At 42.7% G+C, this 20044-nt stretch overlaps 1 protein-coding gene across 2 annotated transcripts in view; it reads left to right on the forward strand.

The window, feature by feature from the left end:
* PPM1H (protein phosphatase, Mg2+/Mn2+ dependent 1H) overlaps positions 1 to 19443 on the forward strand; it is a 130767-nt gene extending 111324 nt beyond the window's left edge. For both annotated transcript variants that reach the window (XM_005480554.4, XM_074539806.1), the window contains exons 8-10: positions 491 to 598; positions 8494 to 8645; positions 14610 to 19443. In XM_005480554.4, coding sequence (XP_005480611.1) covers positions 491 to 598; positions 8494 to 8645; positions 14610 to 14757 — 408 coding nt within the window. In that variant the 3' untranslated portion in view covers positions 14758 to 19443. The remainder of the gene's footprint in view (positions 1 to 490; positions 599 to 8493; positions 8646 to 14609) is intronic.
* Positions 19444 to 20044: the final 601 nt, after the last annotated feature.

A 20044-nucleotide genomic window follows, 5' to 3' on the forward strand; every position in this document is an offset into this window, starting at 1 on the left:
CTCCCAAGAAGAGAGCACTGTGGTCAGTGCTACTGTCACGTGTGTCTTCAGCATTTTAAGGTGCCTTTGGCACTTTTCCCTGGTAAAGGGGATATACAACAATATGTCAATAGGAAAATACCACAGATTCATTATGTGAGTAGTTGAGCTCCTTGTCCTCTTTGTAAAACCTATACTAACAGTACAATTTGCTGAAGGAATGCTCTCATAGACTGGTGTGGACAGTGAGGTGACTGGGTAAGGTTTCTGTAGACCCAGTACCTTAGAGATGGTGAGTGGGATGTGGATGAAAACAAGCTTAATAAGGAGGAAAATGGAGATGGCTTGAGTGTGAAAAGTTTGACGTTGTTTTGCTGTGTTAAATCTAGAGTTTCTGGGAAAGGGAATTCAGCCCTAACTGTAGCAGTTACAGAGTAGGAATATTATCTCATTCTTTATTGACACAGTCCATGTAACAAGATTTTATCCCACTGCTTTTCTTTATCTCCAGGCTCGGGTTATGGCAACAATTGGAGTGACTCGAGGACTGGGAGACCATGACCTGAAAGTGCACGACTCCAATATATACATCAAACCTTTTCTGTCCTCATCTCCTGAGGTAAAACAGCCAAGGTTCAACTATCTGATTTGTGAGAGGGAAATCAATTTACATAGTGTATTTGTTCTTCTCAAATCATCTCTTCTGACTGTAATCCAGTCCAGGTAACATGGTGCCCTTTCTGAAGGTGCAGCATGATAGCAACATCCACATAGTAGGAGCTAAGTTGATAGTAGATTCTAAGTTCCCCAGCTGTGTGCTGATTGCTCCACATCCCTGTGCTATGGTTATTCCAAAGCCTTGCCATTCAGTGTGACAGACGTCCATCTCTCCCTCCACCTTCATGTGCTGCAGCTCCCATAAAGGCCTAGACCATGCTGCCTGCACAGAAGATGTAAATCCCTGTACTGCAGAAGGGATGTCTTCCGCAGCAGTGTAGTATCCTGCTTTACACAGAGGATACCAGATCAACTCTCAAGCAGGAAAATTCCAAGAGTCATAGGAAGAGTACTTCATGCTTCCATCTGTATGCCCCTTAACCTTCAGTTCTTTTGATAGTTTTGTACTAATACCAAATAATGACGCTGTGCATTCCCAAATGATGGTGTTATGAGGAGACTATGTGGTATTTGGGTTAGGGATAGTTTTAAATGCCTCCTTCATTTTGAATGGCCTCATCACAAGCAATTCCACCCACTTTTTGACCACTGGAGACCTTGCAGTGAAGGATATCAAGCCTTCCAAAGGGATTTAAATGTATTTGTTAACAAGGAACATGCAAGCCTTGCTTTTTTTTTCTCCCATTGTAACTGCATTCCTCCTGTTCCTACATCAAGGAACAGATGTCACATATTTTTCATAAAATATTAAGCAAGGGCAAACTATCTGATGACAGCACAAAAAGAGGCAGCTTTGCTTCCATGGCCCAAATGCTGAAAACTGTCCATTGTCAACTGGATTGCCAAAGTTTTAACCATACCCAGTATTTGACCTTGAATTTGTTGCTTGCTATAGCAGTATGAGAGAATGAAATCACACAAATAACATCATACTGCTAGGAAGGAACCAAATTATTAAATAAACCTTGCTTATAACATCTCCAAGACAAATTTGTCATGAATGTTTCAGGCTGCTCAAAGTATCACCAACAAAAGTATTAACAAAAGCAGGTTCAATATTAAAATGAAAGCACGACAAAGTTTGTTGGCAGGGTTCACCCTACTACTTACTAGATTGTTAGAACACACAGAGGAAAAATTTGATAACTTTGTTATCAAATTGTTTGATAACTTGATAAATTGTTTGTTTGATAACTTTGTTAGGATGTTGTTCCATTTGGGTTTTTATCCAGGTAAGAATAAGTTTCCAAGGCTGTTTGAAAAATGCCAGGAACTTGTTAGACAGCACAAGTTCCTGGGAGCAGACAGTGTTTCTGATAAGCTTGAGAGAAGCTCAGCCCAGGTGCTGCTCATCAAGGCCAAGGCCTGACAGCATTTCTGAGATGATAGTCTGGCCTGAGGAGAGGCAGGAAGGAAGGATGCACCACCACAATCCACCCCACAACTAAAGGCCATCTGGCTTACTCCACAGAGTGGCGATGTCATCCCCTCTTGACTCCATGCCTATAAACAGAGATATAAAATGTATGTATATTTATATTTATTATATATAAGTTATATGTAGAATTCCAATTATAAAAATAAAAATTTTAGAAGTGCTGAGAGAACCCAGCCCTGAAGAAAAGAGGGAGATCTACATACAGTCCCTTCTCCATGTTTCCTTGCTATCAATGTGGATTTTCCCCCTTTGAATGTGTGGTGTCCCTCACTTGAGACCTGCTCCTGTTCTCCTCAGCTAGGCAGGCAGGAGCTCTGCCCTCATCACTGTGATGGATTTAATGCCAGAAAAATGATGCAATTCCACCTATTTATTTCTCTTTCTGGCTTGCTGAGACTCAGTGTTTCTGGGGTACTTAATGGCTGCAGCACAACATCCCAGCAATATCATCTCTGCCAATTGCTGCCGCAGTGTTTGTGTGTGTCTATAAACCAAAGCTTCTCATGGGTTTTTCTGATTTGTGGGGAATGTGTCTGTACATGTTCAAATTCTGGAATGTGGCATCCAGTTCGTATGCTAGCCACGTTTCAGGATCTCTTAACTGCTTTGCAAAAGGGAAGCAAAATTGGCTTTGTTTCCACATCCTCTTCACAGCTAAATTCAGCAGAAATGTATGAGGGCAGGAGGAGCAAAGACAGAGCACCAGCCACCTTAATTTAGAGATATTGGCAAAAAACCCCTGAGTATTATTAGGAAGTTAGCATATGCTCAACTTGCTTTCTATTGCATCTCCTCCTCTTAATCATCTTTTGCTTCTCTTCCCAGAGAGAGCTCCAGTGCTTTAACTCCTCATGTTGTTCCCTGACTTGTTCTGTCCAAACATGGGCAGCGCACCTTGCACAGAAACCGGCATTAAGAAACAACATCTTTATTCTGCCACCTGGGAGGCTTGGCATTTGGAAGTGAAGGCAGTGGTGTCAGGCAGCAGTCATATTTGGTCCCTGTGCAGCACTGGATTCTGAATTGTTTATATAGAGGTAGGGAAGCACAGTGTGTGGTTTCCAGACCTGGAAAAGGGGAGGCACAGGAAATTAAGGCACAGAGTGAGTCGTGACAGAGGGAAGATCCAAGTCCTCTGGCTCCCGTTTCTGTGCCATAATTGTAGTGTTCTTTCTCGAGTAAGAGGCGGTGTGGTGAGTTTTCTGAACATTTTACTTCCAGTGCGACAAAGTTCTGGTGTGCCATATCCACCAAAAATTAGCTCAAGGAAAGGTAAACATCCCTGAGACTACATCCAGAAATAGGCATATAATAGTAATTTGAGGGTGGTGTGAAATGATACTTTGACAGAGTGCCAGGCTATGGGAGGAAAAGTCATGCAGCCAAGACTGACAAATGTAATCAGTATTCACTGGCTCAGCTGTTATGAGACCAGATTTGGAGGACTTCTGCAGGTTGGTGAGCTCTAGAGATTTGAACCTTTTATAATGAACTGGAGTAGCACAAAGCAGGCAAGCCATGGCTAAGGCTCTCTGGCATGGAATTAAATATTTATTTTTCATAATGGAACAGTTAATTTGAAAGCTTTCAGCAGGAAATTCTGCTTTTCAAAACTTAGAACTGCCTTGTTGCAGATGAAAGGCAGAATTTTATCCCGAAATATTTTGAATGGCATCTCAGCTATTTGGTGGGGAAAGATGTGGCTCTGATGGCAGCATTTGGCCCTTGCCAGCAAGGCACCCAAAGCCAGCCATCAGAGTAAATGATATGAAGGTAATGAAGAAAAGTTTTTGTTATTCCAGTGTTCATAAAATCTTTCTGACAACTTCACAAATATGTCCAAGGAGACCATTTTAGATTCATATCTGTCTTTTGGAGAAATCCTCAGGAATTACACCATCCCAAGGAACAAATAAGGCAAATACACAGAGAAGCACAGTATAATCAAAGGGAGTCTAAGTGGCTTCAGGAAGCAAACATCACACTTAAGTGGCTACAGGTCCTTGAGGTTATGTCAACAAGAGAATTAAAATAATAATAATAATTAAAAATACAGTTGATGCTCTTGCATGAGCAAGATTGATTGATTCCTCAGAACATTTGAGAAACTGTTGTGCATCACAGGTTATTAATATAAAAGATATGAAGCTACAGACAAAGTGGAAAGTTGGCACAGTCTACTGGAAATAGGCTAACAGGCAGGAAACAAAGGGTGGCAGTAAAAAGCTAAAAGGAGATTAATTGGTGAATGCTGCAGGGAGCAGTGTTGGGACCCACTTTTTATTATTTACATATAAATTACATGGAGAGTGGTATTGAAAGATCTCATAATTTGCCAGGAAAGCTGCACTGGATAACACTGTGCATAAAAGGGATGATACAATTAAGAAAGGGCTTAATTTATTGAAGTAGCCGGGTTGATCAATAGTGCAGGGAGTGAATGCAGGCTGTTGTTCAGCTGGAATTCCCTGAGGCCAGCTGCTGAGGAGCACCTCAGGTGGCTGCAGGCTCACATGTCACTGTTGTGAGCGGTTTTCCAGCCGCAGGGACTCGCCATGGCTGCCTCTTAAAAACAAGCGTGGCCAGCGAGGCACAGCGCCTTCGCAGGGCTGCCGTGCTCCTTCGCAGCAGCCAAAGGCTGGGTTTGTCTGGTGGGTAGATCTGTTTGAAATGTAAATAAAAACCAGCCCACCTGTTTGTTCATTGCTTGCCCAGAGCAGTTTTCTCAGTGCTCTTGTCTGCATGTAGGTAATATATAATATGAGAAACAAGTACCTGGATTGAAGAAGAATGTTATTTGACAAACTGCATAATGCATGTTCAGAAAGATGTGTATGACTATGGGCTCTGGTGGTGTGTATCCACTGTTACCTGTCAGCAGATCTGTAAGTACTAATCAGGTCAAGTAGTTTATTCTATCTGTAGGATATAAGGGTAACCCTTATATTGCTGTGGCTTGATGGTTGGCTGTGCTGCTGAGGTTCTTCTGCTTGTTCCTTACAGTTTTTACATTTTCTGGTTGCTGATGTGAGGTTCAGCTAGTTAACAGGGCAGCTACTTTACATCAATAAGACATCAGCAGATGGGAGAAGTATGGTGAGCAAACTTGGCTTCTTCCAGAGCTGCCGTGATATTCCAGAGAGATTAATTTAAATGAGTGAGAAACTCATTCTTCACACAGAAGGGATTGGCAGGCTGGAGGGAGTTGCTGAGAGGGCTCTCAGGACATCATGGGAGGCCAAGGACACCAATTCAATTCTGCAGCGATGTCTGGCTGCAGAAGCAGGGATTCACAAGGAAAAGACTATAAAGATTCAAGATGGCATTGTTAGGAAATTTGTCAAGGGTGCTGCACCAGTTAAGGAAACATCTGCACTGCCAGTCATTGTCCAGCCAGCTGTCTCCTGAAGGAGCAGGGTTCTGCAATGTGTGAGCAGCTTTGCACAAACTTGTGTCACAGACAGAACTTTCCTTAAATGTCACGCTTTACTTCTCTGAAATACAGCTAGAGGAAGGAGGCAGTCATTGGAAATGTTTACTTTGGAATCTAAAAAATTTAAATAGTAATTTTCATTGCAATCATTGAACTGCATTTGTTCATGTGAGATTTAAAGGGCCATGGGTTCATTCCTGTTGCAGACACTTAGGTAATTCCCTGGATGTCTCCTCATACTTCAAAACTGTGGCATATCATACTCCTACCTTTTTTTGTACAGTGTGGAGTGTGCTGTGGGTGCTGCTGGGCTGAGCTTCCATTCCACGTGCCCTGGTGGTGCTGCCCAGCCTGTGTGCCTCCAGGAGCTGTGCTGCCACCCTGCTCCAAGCCAGCTGAAGGCACTGGGTGCTACTGCAAGAGACCCTCATTGACCCAAGAAAGCTAGAACAAAGGTGCTGGCAAAAGGATGAAGGGTTAGGAGCTGATTAGTTTCTGCACCTGAACGAGGCAGTCTGTGAACATAACCTGACCCTGCAATAGACTGGACAGCTCTAACTCTTTTTTGTCAGAAACATATTAGGGGCACCTACAACTGTATTTAAGAAATCCAAGGCAAGACACAAAGAAAGGACTTAAGGTAACTGGAAGGCAGATAAAACTGCATTTCATTGAATGTTTTGTTGCATGCCCTACTGGTCCTTATATGCAACAATTTTGCATCAGTTTGCCCCAAGCTTGTCCCCTGTAACCTTGGTACTCTCTTTTGCTTAGCCTGGGGTCTAGCCAAACACCTCACTGTCCTCTGTGTCTTTTCTGACATCTAGTTTCTTCTCAACATATGCCTTTCTGCTGGAGGTGCCCACTTCACAAAGCTTGTCCTTTTAGAAAGTACCCTACCTTCTTCCTAGATTACACAATAAATCAGGGAATGCATTTTTTTTTCTTGTTCCCCTAAAACAAAACATATTCTTCATAAAATGGTCTCTTCTTGATCTTGCTCATGGACTGCCTGCAGGTAGCTTTGAAAATTTTCTCGTCCATCCCAGTGCCACTCCTCAGTCAGACAAAATGGTTGATTTCAGGAGGATTCCAATCAGTGATGCATGGTTTTGCTTTCCACCTTCTTCCCCACCTAAGCTGCAAAAATGGATCCTGTGATGTGATGTGTTTTTTGCCTCGGTTGGGATGTGCTCTTCCCAGCACAGATGTTTGAAGCTTGGTTAGCCCTACCAGGGGCTTGGTGCTGAGTGATCCCTGAGCATTAACTGTGATGCTTTCCCAAGTATTTGCTGGTCCCCAAGAGATATGACCAGAACATGTGCTGGAGATTGATGGTTGTGTTGGCCAACTCAGCCTCCACGCTCCAGTGATTTCTGAGTTGCAACTGTGGCCTGTTAAGGCTGAAATAAATTCTGAGAGACAGGGACTATGACAGCTACTGATTTCTGTACAATAAGCTTGAGAGCTGTGCTGCATATAGGGGTCTTTTCTATATTCCCACTCAAGTCTGAATAAGCAGATATGCTCTAATGAAGAGAGTATCTTGCCTTGAATTTAATCCTCTCCAAAGTCCTTATTCAGCTGCTACCTTAGATAATGAAGTAAAGGTTACATTTTACAAATTACCTTCTTGTGCTTTAGAGTGAAAGGCAAACTGGTAAGGATTAGCAGTCAGATCTAGGTGATTTTTTAATTTTTTTTCCTGTGGTACTGGTTGAAGCCCCATAAAAGCGTAATTACATTAAAAGGTCCAGGCATTTTATATGCATTGCCTGCTCTGTGGCTCCTAAGTGTGTGCACCATGAGGGAGAATAAAACAGCTCATATTTTCTTGTTATGCCCAGTGCTTGTCCTGACTAACTGCTGTTAGTGGAGTCCAGGGCTGGAGCAGGGTGCATGATGAGGTGCACCGTTTCTGAATTTTAGTATAGGTGATCCTTCCCTCCTGTCTGCCTTACTGTAGTTGCTGCAGTTCTTTCAAACTGAGACTGTTGCTGTGGTAATTAAAATGCTCTGTGGGTGCTTCCTAATGGCTCCCCATCACAACCTGGGAATTGCAGGCATTTCTCAGCTGGAGTACAACATGTGCTGGAAGGGGAGTTACAAGCTAAAGACTTTTTTAAACACTTTCTATGGCCTTTGCTGCATTCTGGCACAGCTGATGGCCCTGCAGCAACCCCCACCTTGACTGCCTCCACCACTCTCGGCCTCTCTGGGAAGAGGATGGTGGAAGTTGTGTTAAAAGGCAGGGTGTGAAGAGGTGCCAGCAGTGATCAGCCTGACTAGGGCTGCAGACAGACAAATTGAAGTCAGCGGGTATTTTAATAGTGCAAATAAAGCTTCACTTTTGTGCAGATCCTGAATTGGTCTGTAGCTGCTCAAATCCTTACAGATACATGTGACTGAGCAGTTTTTCTGCATTTCATGGAACCACTCACTTGCTCAGGCCAAACTCGAGTGCAGCAGCTGCCTCAGGTTTAGAAAAGTGAATGCAGTGCCGGCTGTCACACAGGCACTTCCAAACATGCAATCTGGCAGGCTTAAATGGATCAGGACAAATAGTGAAAACAATTATTTGTGAATATTTTATTAGAAAATATCAAAAATTCATCAAATAAATTATTCAGCTTCCATATGACTAGTCCTGCCAATGATAGGGAGGAGCTGCATGCACTGAAGCCAGGCTGGGGTGGGGGAGGCTTCAAGTGCTTCTGGCATCAGACAGCAGAGAGCCTTAGAGCCTGGTTTGGAACACTTGATCCATCCTGTCTGGGGTTAGCACCTGAGCCACGCTGGGCTGCAGCAGGAAGGGCTGCACTGAGACAGGCTCCACCACTGCCATGGGAGATTATGTCAGTGCCCTGGTTGCACCTGATAAACTCACAGGCAAACTCAGCAATGTTTCACAAACAGGTCTGACAATCACCTCCTTCATGAATGTGCCTTGGGTTTTTTCTTTTAGGTGCGAGTCTATGACCTCCTGCAGTACGAGCATGGGCCGGATGATGTCCTGATCCTAGCTACTGACGGACTCTGGGATGTGCTGTTAAATGAAGAAGTGGCAGAAGCTGTCACTAACTTTCTACCGAACTGTGACCCTGATGATCCCCACAGGTTCGTGCTCATCCCCCATTTTCTAGCTTCTCCATAGAAGAGCACTTTCTGGTAGCATGTTTTCATAGAAAGTATGATATGAATAACATTTGGGAAATAGGCAACACTTAAAAGAAGACATTTTATAGGTTGGATGGAGCCTCTGCAGCAAATGTGAGCAGTTGGAGCAGGGGCTGGCTCTATTATAACTCAGAAATGCCTGCCTTCAAAGGAGTGGGTGTGGGATGACAGTATCATGGCATGGGATCCATTTTGTTTGCTGTATGAGGTCCTGTGCAAACTGTAGGAGGCTGGGGTCTTGGAAGAACATGCCAACAAGTCTCTCGCCTGGACAATGCATAACACTAAAGATTGTTTCTCAGAAGGACGTCTTTAACATCTCCCTCTCTCTCACTGTGTATGTACATAAATACTGCACACTGTGGTTCCCACTCATTCCTAGTCATGGTGTGACCTTTAAACCCACCTTCCATAGAGGATGCTCAGTGCTACCAGCAGCAGGATTGGTGTGCTGACAAAACAGGTGGAAAGTCTGACTTGTATTTCATTTAATTAGATCCTGCTTCATTTCTTTATTTTAATCTACCTCATGCTCTTCCTTTTTCTGTCTTTATCACATCTTAGATTATCAGTTTCTGTCCTTAAAATATACCATCACGTGAACAAACAAGATCCCAAACAACCATCTAGAGGCTTTCTGCCTTGAGTTTGTCCATAGGTTTGTCTGCTACTGAGTTCAGTGTCACTGTGAAAGAAAACATTGTGCCAGAGATCAGAAGTCTCTTGTTTGTAAATGGGACTGTGAAAGTGGAAAGAGCTTTATTTGTTCTTAGGGACTGTTCAGGAAGGGAAGGGTGTGTTGCTAGTGAATATAGGGCCATCTACCCCTTTGTTCTGCCCTCACCCTTGGCTGAGAGAAGGAAAGAGAGATTTTCCACATCCCCAGTTGGTCTGTGGAAAGTGGAGTTTCAGAAACAGCTAAGACTGATCTCAAAATGCTTGCTGTCTCTCATGTTTCTAAGTGGTCATCTTCACAGGGTCAGCCCTGTTCATCAACAGACAAGGTTACTGCGTATGGATACCTTGACAGTGACTTGGGTCTTAAAGGGAGAACACCTTCAAAATGACTCTACAGCAGTATTTTCTTGCTCTGACACTAAAAATATGAAATACAAAAACAGGTTTTGCTGCAATTACCGGGAGAATGGATGATTGATGATTATCATGAAGGTGCAACTACAATATTCTGACTTTGCCCATCTCCTTATGCCAAAGATGAGGTGTATGAATGACAGCCCCAGGCCATCTCTACTTCAGCAGACATGCAGCTGTGTCTGCCCTCTCTCTGGGAGGAGATCAGACAGGATCAGCTAAGGGCACTTCCAGGGCATCAGGCCGAGTGCAATGCAGATGTGCCATTAATTTAAGGTAGGAGGAGATTCCCTATCCAGTCGACTTTCAGTTATTCCCTAACACCATTCAGAAAAGCTGTGGTGCTTTTGTTCTCATTCCTTCACCCTTGAGATTCTTGCAGAGGCACCTGGTAATAACATGCCATACCTCTGTCCTGCTCTGTCTCCATTCTCATCTGGTACTTGGGAAAGGTTGGCCCTGCCTTCCATCCTCACCAATCCCATCTGTTGAGAATATAGTCAGGGTGTGTTGGGTCTCTCTTGTTCCTTTTGGTCTTTACTAAGGTGATGGTGATGGCCACCATGATTGCTGCAGTAGGAAGCAGGATTCTTCAACCTTTTTAACTTGTTAGGTGAGTTATTTCATCCATTATAGAACACTCAGGGCAATGAGAGACACTAAAGGAAAATTGTATTTTCTTTGTTTTGATTTAGATTTTCTCCTACTGGTTTAGTAATTGTGGGGGATTAGTCACTGTTTGTGGCAGCGTGAGTACCACACATTCCAGAGCTAAGCCTGCTGTTTATAACTTAGAACAAACACATTTATTGCTGTTTGACCTACTGGTCTTTGAATGGACATCTGAATTGTAAATAAATTTGTTCTTTTAAGCAACTTTGTGCCAGACCGTTTAGAGGCTTACAGATAGTGATGGCAAGACATTTCTCATGGCAGCATGCAAAAGGTAATTAGAACAGTCTCTCATATAGTTTACAATGATATTTATGAAAATTACCTTTGTGGGATTGCTCTTGCTGCTTGGTTGTAAAGAATATTTAAAGGTTTAAAGTACTATGTGAGAGGTTTTTTGTAATTATCTCACAGTGGTCTAAATGAGGTATAACTAATGAATTTACTGTAGCATTCCAGCTCAAGCTGTGGAGCTGCCTTCATTCCTCTCACTAGTCAGTGACAGAAAAATCTCCTTTGCTGTATTATAAATGTTATGTTTAAAGGAAATGTTATCCCAGAAAATGTCAGGTTCTGTGATGGGTGCAGTGACATAATCTGTTGTGAGGTGATCAGCTGAAAATGTAATATCTCTAGGGATGTAGAAAACTTTTCAGAATGTAAGGGACTTGCACTCTGGGTTTGGCAATGCTATGGTCTTCAGGAGAACCAACCTGTGGAGCAGCCTCTGGATCCATCTGACCCAATAGCCTACTTATTTCCTGACAGCAGCATATTAGAAAGGAAAAGAGAAAAAAAAAAAAGCCTAGAGAGGATTTTAGAGCTGCAGACTACTTATCTGTTACATAATTAGCTCCTTGCGGGACCAAAATCCCTCCAATTCCCATTTGAATTGGAAGTCACTTTATAGGCTGATGGGTAAGAGCTTACAGCCTTCAGCAATGCTCTTGGGACTCTCTCCCGGTGGTACTTACTGTGAGTATTTGTTGCCCACTTAAAAAACATTTCTGAATTCTGTCAAACATAGCATGTGCCTGGACATCTCCAAGCGCAGCGAGAGCAAAGTCCTCAGGTCTCTCTTCATCCAGCCATGCAGAGGCAGCCTCAGGGCATTTGGGCACTCATTTGTTTAGAGAACAGTTCCTGTGTGAGGGCTGTGATGGAGTGAAGAGGCTGGGATGGAGCAGGATTTCCTAGGCAGTTCATTTCTCCTGGGTCTTGTGGCAGATGAGCATTATGGGGCTCCTAGCAAAGGACAGGTGGCAGTGCCACTGCTGCTGTCCGTACATCAGCTCTCTGAAAAGGTGTGAAGATGGAGAACTGTGACTCTTTGCCAACTTCCTTCAGCTGCATCTATGTACATTTACCCCTGTCCTTGGGAATCTTTTACTTCTCATCCTTCTTTTTGTCATTTCTTGTCCCCTTGTTTTCCCTCTCACTAGAGATTTATGAGGATGCTGAGGAGCTCCTCCACCTCTGCTGGGTGTGAGGAGATAAGAAGCTGCTCAGACAGCAGCACGATTCCCCCACTGTCACCATTTCTCCTTCAGTCCTTTCACGGATCAATGCAGAAAGCTTTAGCATAAGAAAGAAACCTCCATATATTTATTCTTAAAACACAACAGTTGTATTCCAGCAAGGCTATTCATTAGGAGGAAGTGGATACTTTAAAACTACTTCAGCAGTTCTCTAATGCTGTCTCGACAGCTGAATCCCAATTTCATAGTGCTGGAGAATAAAACATTCAGTAATGGACTGCAGCTACTATTCATCTCCAGGTACAAGAGACTCACCCTATCTCTTCTAGTGCCAAGTTGAACAGCTTTGCTTCAATTCAGCTCTACACAGGAGAGGAATACTTTACTTCACTACTGCCTTCACCTGTTCCTTTTTTCTTTGCTTCATTGTGCTGGTTTTCTTGAGTATTTCACAGTTTGTCTACAAGAGAATTTCGTGTTTATTAAAATTCCGTTTTTTAATCTTCCCCTCTCCAAACATTCAGCAGCAAAAGCCAAATACAATCAAAAGCAATACTCACTCTTTTGTACTCCTTAGATGTGGAGAGTGCTTGTTAATTAGAAAAAGCAGGAAGGCAAAGTTTTCTTGCAGAATGATGGGTGTTTCTTTCCTAAATTCTGACAATAGCTGAGAAATCTTTGGGAAATATATTCTTGCCAGAATTCACTCAGCATCAGACATGCTGTGAATAAATATTTCAGTTTCTTGCTTGCCACGTGGAGTCCTTTTGTTCCTTAGCCCTGCATCTGATTTGAGAACTGAGGAGTGCAAGTATGTATGTTTGGGATTTTTCCCTTAGAAAACACAATTTCATGTTGCATTGGGACAGTAAGGGCAGTGCTTCCTGATGTTCTAGCTCAAGGTTGTGGCACAGACTGATCTCAGTGCATGTGTGTATGCAAGCATGTGGGTTACATTTCATGTCTTTGGGCCCTTCTTTTACTGTTAAAGTAAATTATTTGTCAAAACTAGTGAGGCCTGGAAATTTTATCCCTCAGTACCATCAGGAACAGTGGATGCTGTAAAACATTACTTGAATTTGGCATCAAACCTTTTGAGTAGTCAATCGTTGGTTCATTTACATTGAAGAAATCTTTCTAGTAGAGCATCTTGATTCAAAGGAGTCCTCAGAGTTCAAGGCATCAAAACTCTAGGCACAAAACATGACTGGGTTTTTTTTTTTCTTCTTTTATTCCCAGAGACTGAGTAAAGTCTCTATGATGGAAATTACAACTTAATAAGGAATTCTATGGTGAAAAGTTCTAAGGTTAGAAGAATCCTAGGGAATTGATAAACCTAAACACACACGCACACACAGTGCTTCTGATCAACAGAAATGTTGTTCTTTCCCTTTCTACAGATGAGATCTAGGCAGATAATTTCTGGTCAAGGATCCTCCCTAGAAAAGAGGGTATTGAAATGCAAATCCTTCTTTGTCCTTTTTGGTTTTGGAAACACAGAGGTGTGCTTTAGTTCTGGAGGCCTGTGTGTCTGCCTTCATAGAGCCCTGCATCATCCTGGAGGTTGATACTTACACTTTTAATAGAAACCATGCAGACTGGGTTTTTTTCTTGTCACTCTTTAAACTATTCAGTTAATTTTAATTATCAAATCACAGAGAAGCTTGCCTCCACCCAATCAAATTCAAAACCTCTTGGCCAGGTGTTGGGCTGACAAAGTAAAACACATGACAGTAGCTGTTCACCCATAATGAGATTTCTTTCAGAGGAAACTTCTAAGTGAGTACACAGATGTGTTGATGTAGTAACAGCAGGTAAAGCAGTAAGGAAGAACATGAGAGCACTGTCGATGCACCTTTTGGGCTCTGGCACCCTTCTGCCCCCAAACAGAATGTGGTAATTTTTCAGGACAGAAAAATAACTCCCATAAATCCAATGCCACTCAGCCCAGCACAGGCTGGAAGTTTTGAAGCAATGTGAAACTTGGTATTTCACTAAATTAAGCACTTGACCACTCATATTCATGCAGTTTTCACTGAACTCATAAATGTGAAAGAACTGTGGGACTCTGTTAATCTGATCATATTAACTGTAAGTTTCCTTTTCCACTTTCAGAATGAAAGATATTTAAAAGTCATTCCTATGGTCAAGAAAACAGACAAGTTGGTCCTAAAGTGAAATTTGGATTTTATTTTTATGCTCTATTACTTGCTGTCAAATTGCTTTCTTCATTATAGCTCATTTCTGAAATAGTTGAGCCATGTTTACCTTCAGGGGTGTCAGTGAACAAGTGTGTAGTTTTCAACAAGTAGTGTTATTGGGGTCCTCAATTATTCAGATTGCTACTAGAAAGCCAATTTGTTAAGGCAAGCATGTTTAATATTTTTCTGAAGATTGGTGAAGCCCGGCACTTAGAACAGCCAGTGACTTTTGATCAAGTGGTGCCTGTCAAATAGCTTTACATTCTTATTCGGGAGCTGTCACTGAACTGGAGGGAGTTGCTTTGTGCATATGCCGTGGTTTGTGTTTCTCCTGCCTGCTTACACTACATGGGAAGCACGTCTTGGTGGGTCCCAGCATCAGGTCTGGCGGGCAGCAGGCTGTGCAGGCCCAGGGGCTCACGGACACCTCCTTCCCTGGGTTTGCTGTGCCCTCTCCGCAGGTACACGCTGGCGGCGCAGGACCTGGTGATGCGGGCGCGGGGCGTGCTCAAGGACCGCGGCTGGCGGATATCCAACGACAGGCTGGGCTCCGGGGACGACATCTCCGTCTACGTCATCCCTCTGATCCACGGCAACAAGCAGTCCTGAAAGGAGCGCCAGGAGCGGTCACAGGACCGGGATCTTTCTGGGAAGGGCCTGAAAGAGACAAGAGGTTTTTGGTGGTCTGACCAGGACACTTCCAGTTGATGTAATCTAGTCAAAACTAATGCTGGAGGGGTGTTTTTCTGCCCAAAAGGTAGGGTTCTGCACATATACTGTATATGATTAAAGATAACCCTTAAGATTCCAATTTCCCTACAGAAGCGGTTTTGGTGCTTAACAGGAATGGGATTTAAATGCTGCTAGCATATTATGAATTCTGTCATCCCTCTAGGTGGGGTGGGGAATTAATTTTTTTTTCTCAGTTTACCATGTAGCTTGGAAGAGCCATTTCAGTTGTGAAAGTAGAAGTGGATATCAGAAGCCAAGGAGGCTCCTGAAATCTACCCCCAAATATTCAGAAGGGGGCTTGGGTCACATCTCATTTAAAAATATAGATATACATATATGAGAATCAAGAGTTTTCTTTCAGAAAGTTGTATTCATGACTTATCTATGGGCAACTTCAAACTTGTGTAATCCTTTGAGCCCCCATTTTCCTCTCCTGTCTCTTCTTCAGTAGACTATACCTCCTGTATTTTAGTAGGAAAACTGAAATTGGTTTCAGTGTAACTATGCCTGTTTACTGCAGCTAAAAACAGTCACCTGCAAAGTTTTCCAGGAGAAATAGGTCACAGTCCTGTATGGCAGAATTTATTCTGGGGTGAGGAGTTACTTGTCAAGATTTCTTGTTGTGTGTATACCATGGTTATACAGAGCATGCAAACTCAGCTTTATGTGATGTTTACCTGGAGGCTGGGGTTTCTTTGGGATCAGAGATTTACATTCATTGAATGGTTCTGCCTGCTTTATCCTGTTGAAAGGATCCCTGACCATAAAATTTTTGCATCAGTTGAGATTTAGTAAATTTGTTTGGGCTCCTGAGTGTGTTTTCAGTTGGACTTCTATTTGAAGTAGTGGTATTCATCTCATGAGCAATTTGGATACACAGATAGTGATCTATTTCAAAGGTGTTTCAGTTCTTCCTGCCTCATTTATTATTCAGTACACCTTCGCCTACTCTCCTGTGGTGATCAGAAAGAGACAGTTTAAAACTTTCTGTCCTCTTGGCACTGAGAATTGTACTCAAGGATCACAAGATGACTGTGGTAGATACAAGCCCTTGGCTTGCTTCAGCTCTTTTCTTAGCAGTGAAAATTCAAATAAAGAAAATCTGTGTAAACATTTTTGACATGAAAGCAGTAGCCCAGGAGAGAAACAAGTGAGCAAGTCTGCAGTGTAACCTGGCTGCCCAGTCCATGCAGGCAGCTCTCTTCACTGATAGGAATTTAAGAGAAAACAAAACCAGAAAGCTCTGGCATACAGGCAGGTATATTGGCTGGGGAGCCAGCTCCCACCTGATCTGTGCCCAGACCACATTGGTGTGGAGCTGCTCATCTGGTTTGTACTTCTTCAATAAGAACAAAGACAGGGAGCTGACATCACTGTGGGGCACTGAGTAGGGAGCTCACAAAGGCTGTGTCCTTTCCAAAAGAGAAGGAGATGCTGTGCCCTTTGCAGGCTCTCTCCTGGGCAGGTGTGGCCCAGCGCTTGCCACTTCTGTAATTTATGATGTGCTGTGTAAACACGGCGCAGCCCGAGTGTGCTGCAGCTGCCCACATGCTGGACTTGACTGCATCTGGAAGTACAGTCAGGTGGATTTAAACTACTCTTGCTGCAAATCTCTAGTCCCGGAAGAGTTTCAGGATGGAAGCAGGCAATGTGGAGAGTGGAACAGCTCAAACGTTGCAGCAAGCTGTGTGATTCTGGCCTGAAAACTGTACTATGAGTTCCCCAGTGCCTCATGTGATAAAGCTGTACAGAACATGGATGTTTTACATTCTAGAGCTTCAGCATAAATCAATGGCATATCTGATAATGTCTTTTTGTGCTTTTTCCTGATTTTTTTTCTCTTTATATCTTTTTCTATGTGCATCTGGGTGAAAAGAGAGGCTTGGAGTCTGGAATATGACCCCTCATACATTTTAAAGTTTAGGCAAGAGATCTTCTTTTGCACTTTCTTTTTGGCCTAATAAACTTATAAACATGCTTTTCATGCTCTATGTAACTCCTGTTGTCTCCTCACAAATGCAGTTGTGTAGTCCTCTAGCAATTCAGATCCTCTTTGACAAAGAAATTAGTGCTGACAAAGCAAACAGCAAAGATGCTGGTGCTTGCTGGTACCAACTACAAGCCCAGGTCAAATATTTCAGTGTTGATGCACTGCTGGTCTTCGTCTGGTAACATGGTGTCAACACACATACCACAAAACCACTGAGTTCCACCAATGTGATGGAAATAGATTTCCAGTAGCATTTGCCAAAATTTGAAAGTGAAATTTCAATGGCGATGGAAAAGGCACCTTCTCATTCAAGGGTGTTTTTAAATGTGCTCCTGAAGAGATAGGTTAGCAGACTGCATGTCTTGGTGGGAGCAAACTGGCCGGTGACTTCTCAGAGCATGATCTGGTGGGCTGGGGAATCAGCCTGCACGGTGTTTGTTGTTCATCTGAGGCATTGCCATCAGTCAGGAGCTTCTCTGCAGCAGCTGGGCCCAGGTTGAGTTGCATTCATTTCCAAAAAGGGCAGAAATACAGTAACAACAATTAGTATCAATTAATGATTCGGAGAACTTTAATAAAAGATTTTATTCTCAGATGTATATGACTGAAACTATGCCATGATGCTTTTTGTTTTGCTTTTTTACCTCCCTGGAGTGTCTGGCACCTCTCTGATCCATGCATTAGTACTTGGGCTTTCACTTTTACCTGCTTTCAGTAGGAGGTTCTTGCATACCTGAGCTGGGCTCTGGTGCTCTGCTTCAAGGCATGGTGTTAATACAGATAAACACCTCAGGCTCACAGAAACAGAAGGCAGAAGCCATCTGTTGGGGAGGTATTCTTATTGAGGAGAAGCAAGAATAATTAAAAGCACTTCAAATTCCCTTCAAAGGCTGAATTACTTTGCATTACACAGCATTAGGAAAGACTGATGGCAGGGAGGATTCCTGGTGCACAATCCCATTTTTCAGATGCAGGATGGGCACTACCATGTTCACACTTGCAGCTGCTCTAGGGCTCAGTGAAGCTCCTAAGTTAGGAGCAGACAGCTTGTGTCCTCAAACTGGAGCAAGTTAGGCACTAAGTCCAAATTTTAGATCCTTGGCATGTCATCTTAGCTACTGCCTGATGCTGGCAGTGCTCTGGCTTTTTGCCAGTCAAGTTCCCTCAGTATCCAAAACTGCCACAGCCTCAGCAGCAAGGAACCTGAGTCTCAGTTACATCTGCATTCATATTGCTATTGCACACAGTGCTCTGCCTTGCCTGTGCTTAGAAAGTTGGGCAAATTCTTGTCCTTCCTTGGAAAATGGCAAGGAAAGGTGCCAGTAAAGGAGTTTTGTTAGCTGCAGTGTAGCACTGTCTTCTGCTGCCGAGTCCAGTCCCATTTCTAGAAACTCAAAACCAAGAAGCTTTTACCATACTCCCGGAAATACTGTTGCAGAAAGTAGAACAGCCATTTCAGATGTTTTTCTCTTGCACTACAGGCTAAAATTTTCTTTCTTTAATTTTATTTTATTATAAGGTGGTTAGAAATTTAATTTACACCAGATTATGTAACACACAATCATCTTTTGGTGCATTAAGACAATAATGCTTCCTTCATGAACACAAAAGTGTATTGTCTGAGAGGGCTGCTCTTTAGTGGCCTCACACTGGAGATTTTTTTTTTTAATAAATTCTAAGAAACAACAGGGCTAACAGACTAAATGAAAAGTGGTCAGAATGTGCTGTTAATAGTGGATTTCCATTTGCAGTTACTTCTGTGTAGAAATATGACAAGAAGTTTTGTGAGGTACTGTCAGCTCTGTCCCTCCAGGATATTTCTGAAGAACTGCTCTTGATGTTTGGGCAGATTTTGGCTCTGAACTTCTGCCAGGTTTATAAAGAACACTACATGCTTCGAGCAAATCTGCTGTGTTTCTTCCAGCCTTGGTGTTTTCCTTTTATTTTACATTTTATGTACTAATACTTTCAGCATTTTTCTATCCAACATGAATGGCAAACTGTGTGAAACTGTTGTTCCTCTCAGACATTTTAGGTATGTGAGTAGTTTTCCTCCATGTGTCCTAGATGAAGACTCAGTGATGTGGCTGTCATAGAGAGAGTGAGTAAATGATGCTGTGACTGTGCTGCTGTATTTCTACCTGTGATGTACTTGAAGGAGGATGCCCTTCTCCACCTCCATGCTTATTCTGTTTTCTTCTTTTTTTTTAATCCATTGCTGTTGATGTTCTTTCATAGGTGTCTAATTTTGATTTTTTTTTTAAGACTTGCCACATTTATCTTTCCTTCAATGGGCATTTCACTTAATATCTTGAGATCTGTACAACTGTCTAGGGTTTATACGTCCTGAAGAAAGGAAGGACCTGCTGGAGGAAGATGTTTTGGACCAATGTACTTCTGCTTTGTGACTGTGAAATGTTAATCTTTTTGTAACCTAAGAACAAAAAATGTTTAGTAAAGGGATATATTTTGTGTTTTTTGAAACTTTTCAGTGCAATGAACAAAAGAGGAGGATACTGAAGAAGTGTATGTGCAAAGTTTTAAAATAAAATTTTAAATTATATATTATATAATCCATCTAGATGTATAGTCATTTTTATTCTGCCTTTGTCATGAACATTCCCTGAGTTTCTTTATGTTATTACTAATTGTGCAATGCAGACAAGTAGCACACTGCTTTACAAGGGGATTGATGACTCACTGACAAAAGGTCTGACTCTTGAGTTAGGGAAGTAAATTCCTTTGAGGTGGATTAGTGGATGGGTTGATCTGGAAGAGCTCAGCTGTAGGGTTGCTGTGAGAGTTTGTGCTGCCATCAGATCACGATTCATCACTCAGACTGCCAGTTGCCATGTTCTGACTCAGTGAAGAGCTGTACAAAGTGATCCAGTACCAGCTCTCTGAGGCATTGGATGTAATTTTGGAAATGACAGCATAGTTGGAGGAAGTTTTCCCTCATCCTCAGTTCCTTAGGATTCACTGTCTTAAACTCTGCTCTGAGTTTATTTTCGAGTAAGGGTGCATTCATGGGTTGCACTTAAGCAAGCTCTCAGGGTTATTTAGTAATCAGAGGTGCTTTTGCAGGTACTGAAGGTGCAGGAACTGACACCGGCCTTGCCCCGTGCCAGGACAGCCATGGGCAGTGGGTTGCCAGCAAGAGAATGAGAGCTGGGC

This window comes from Zonotrichia albicollis, chromosome 4 (assembly GCF_047830755.1).
Source record: "Zonotrichia albicollis isolate bZonAlb1 chromosome 4, bZonAlb1.hap1, whole genome shotgun sequence".
Lineage (NCBI taxonomy): Eukaryota > Metazoa > Chordata > Aves > Passeriformes > Passerellidae > Zonotrichia > Zonotrichia albicollis.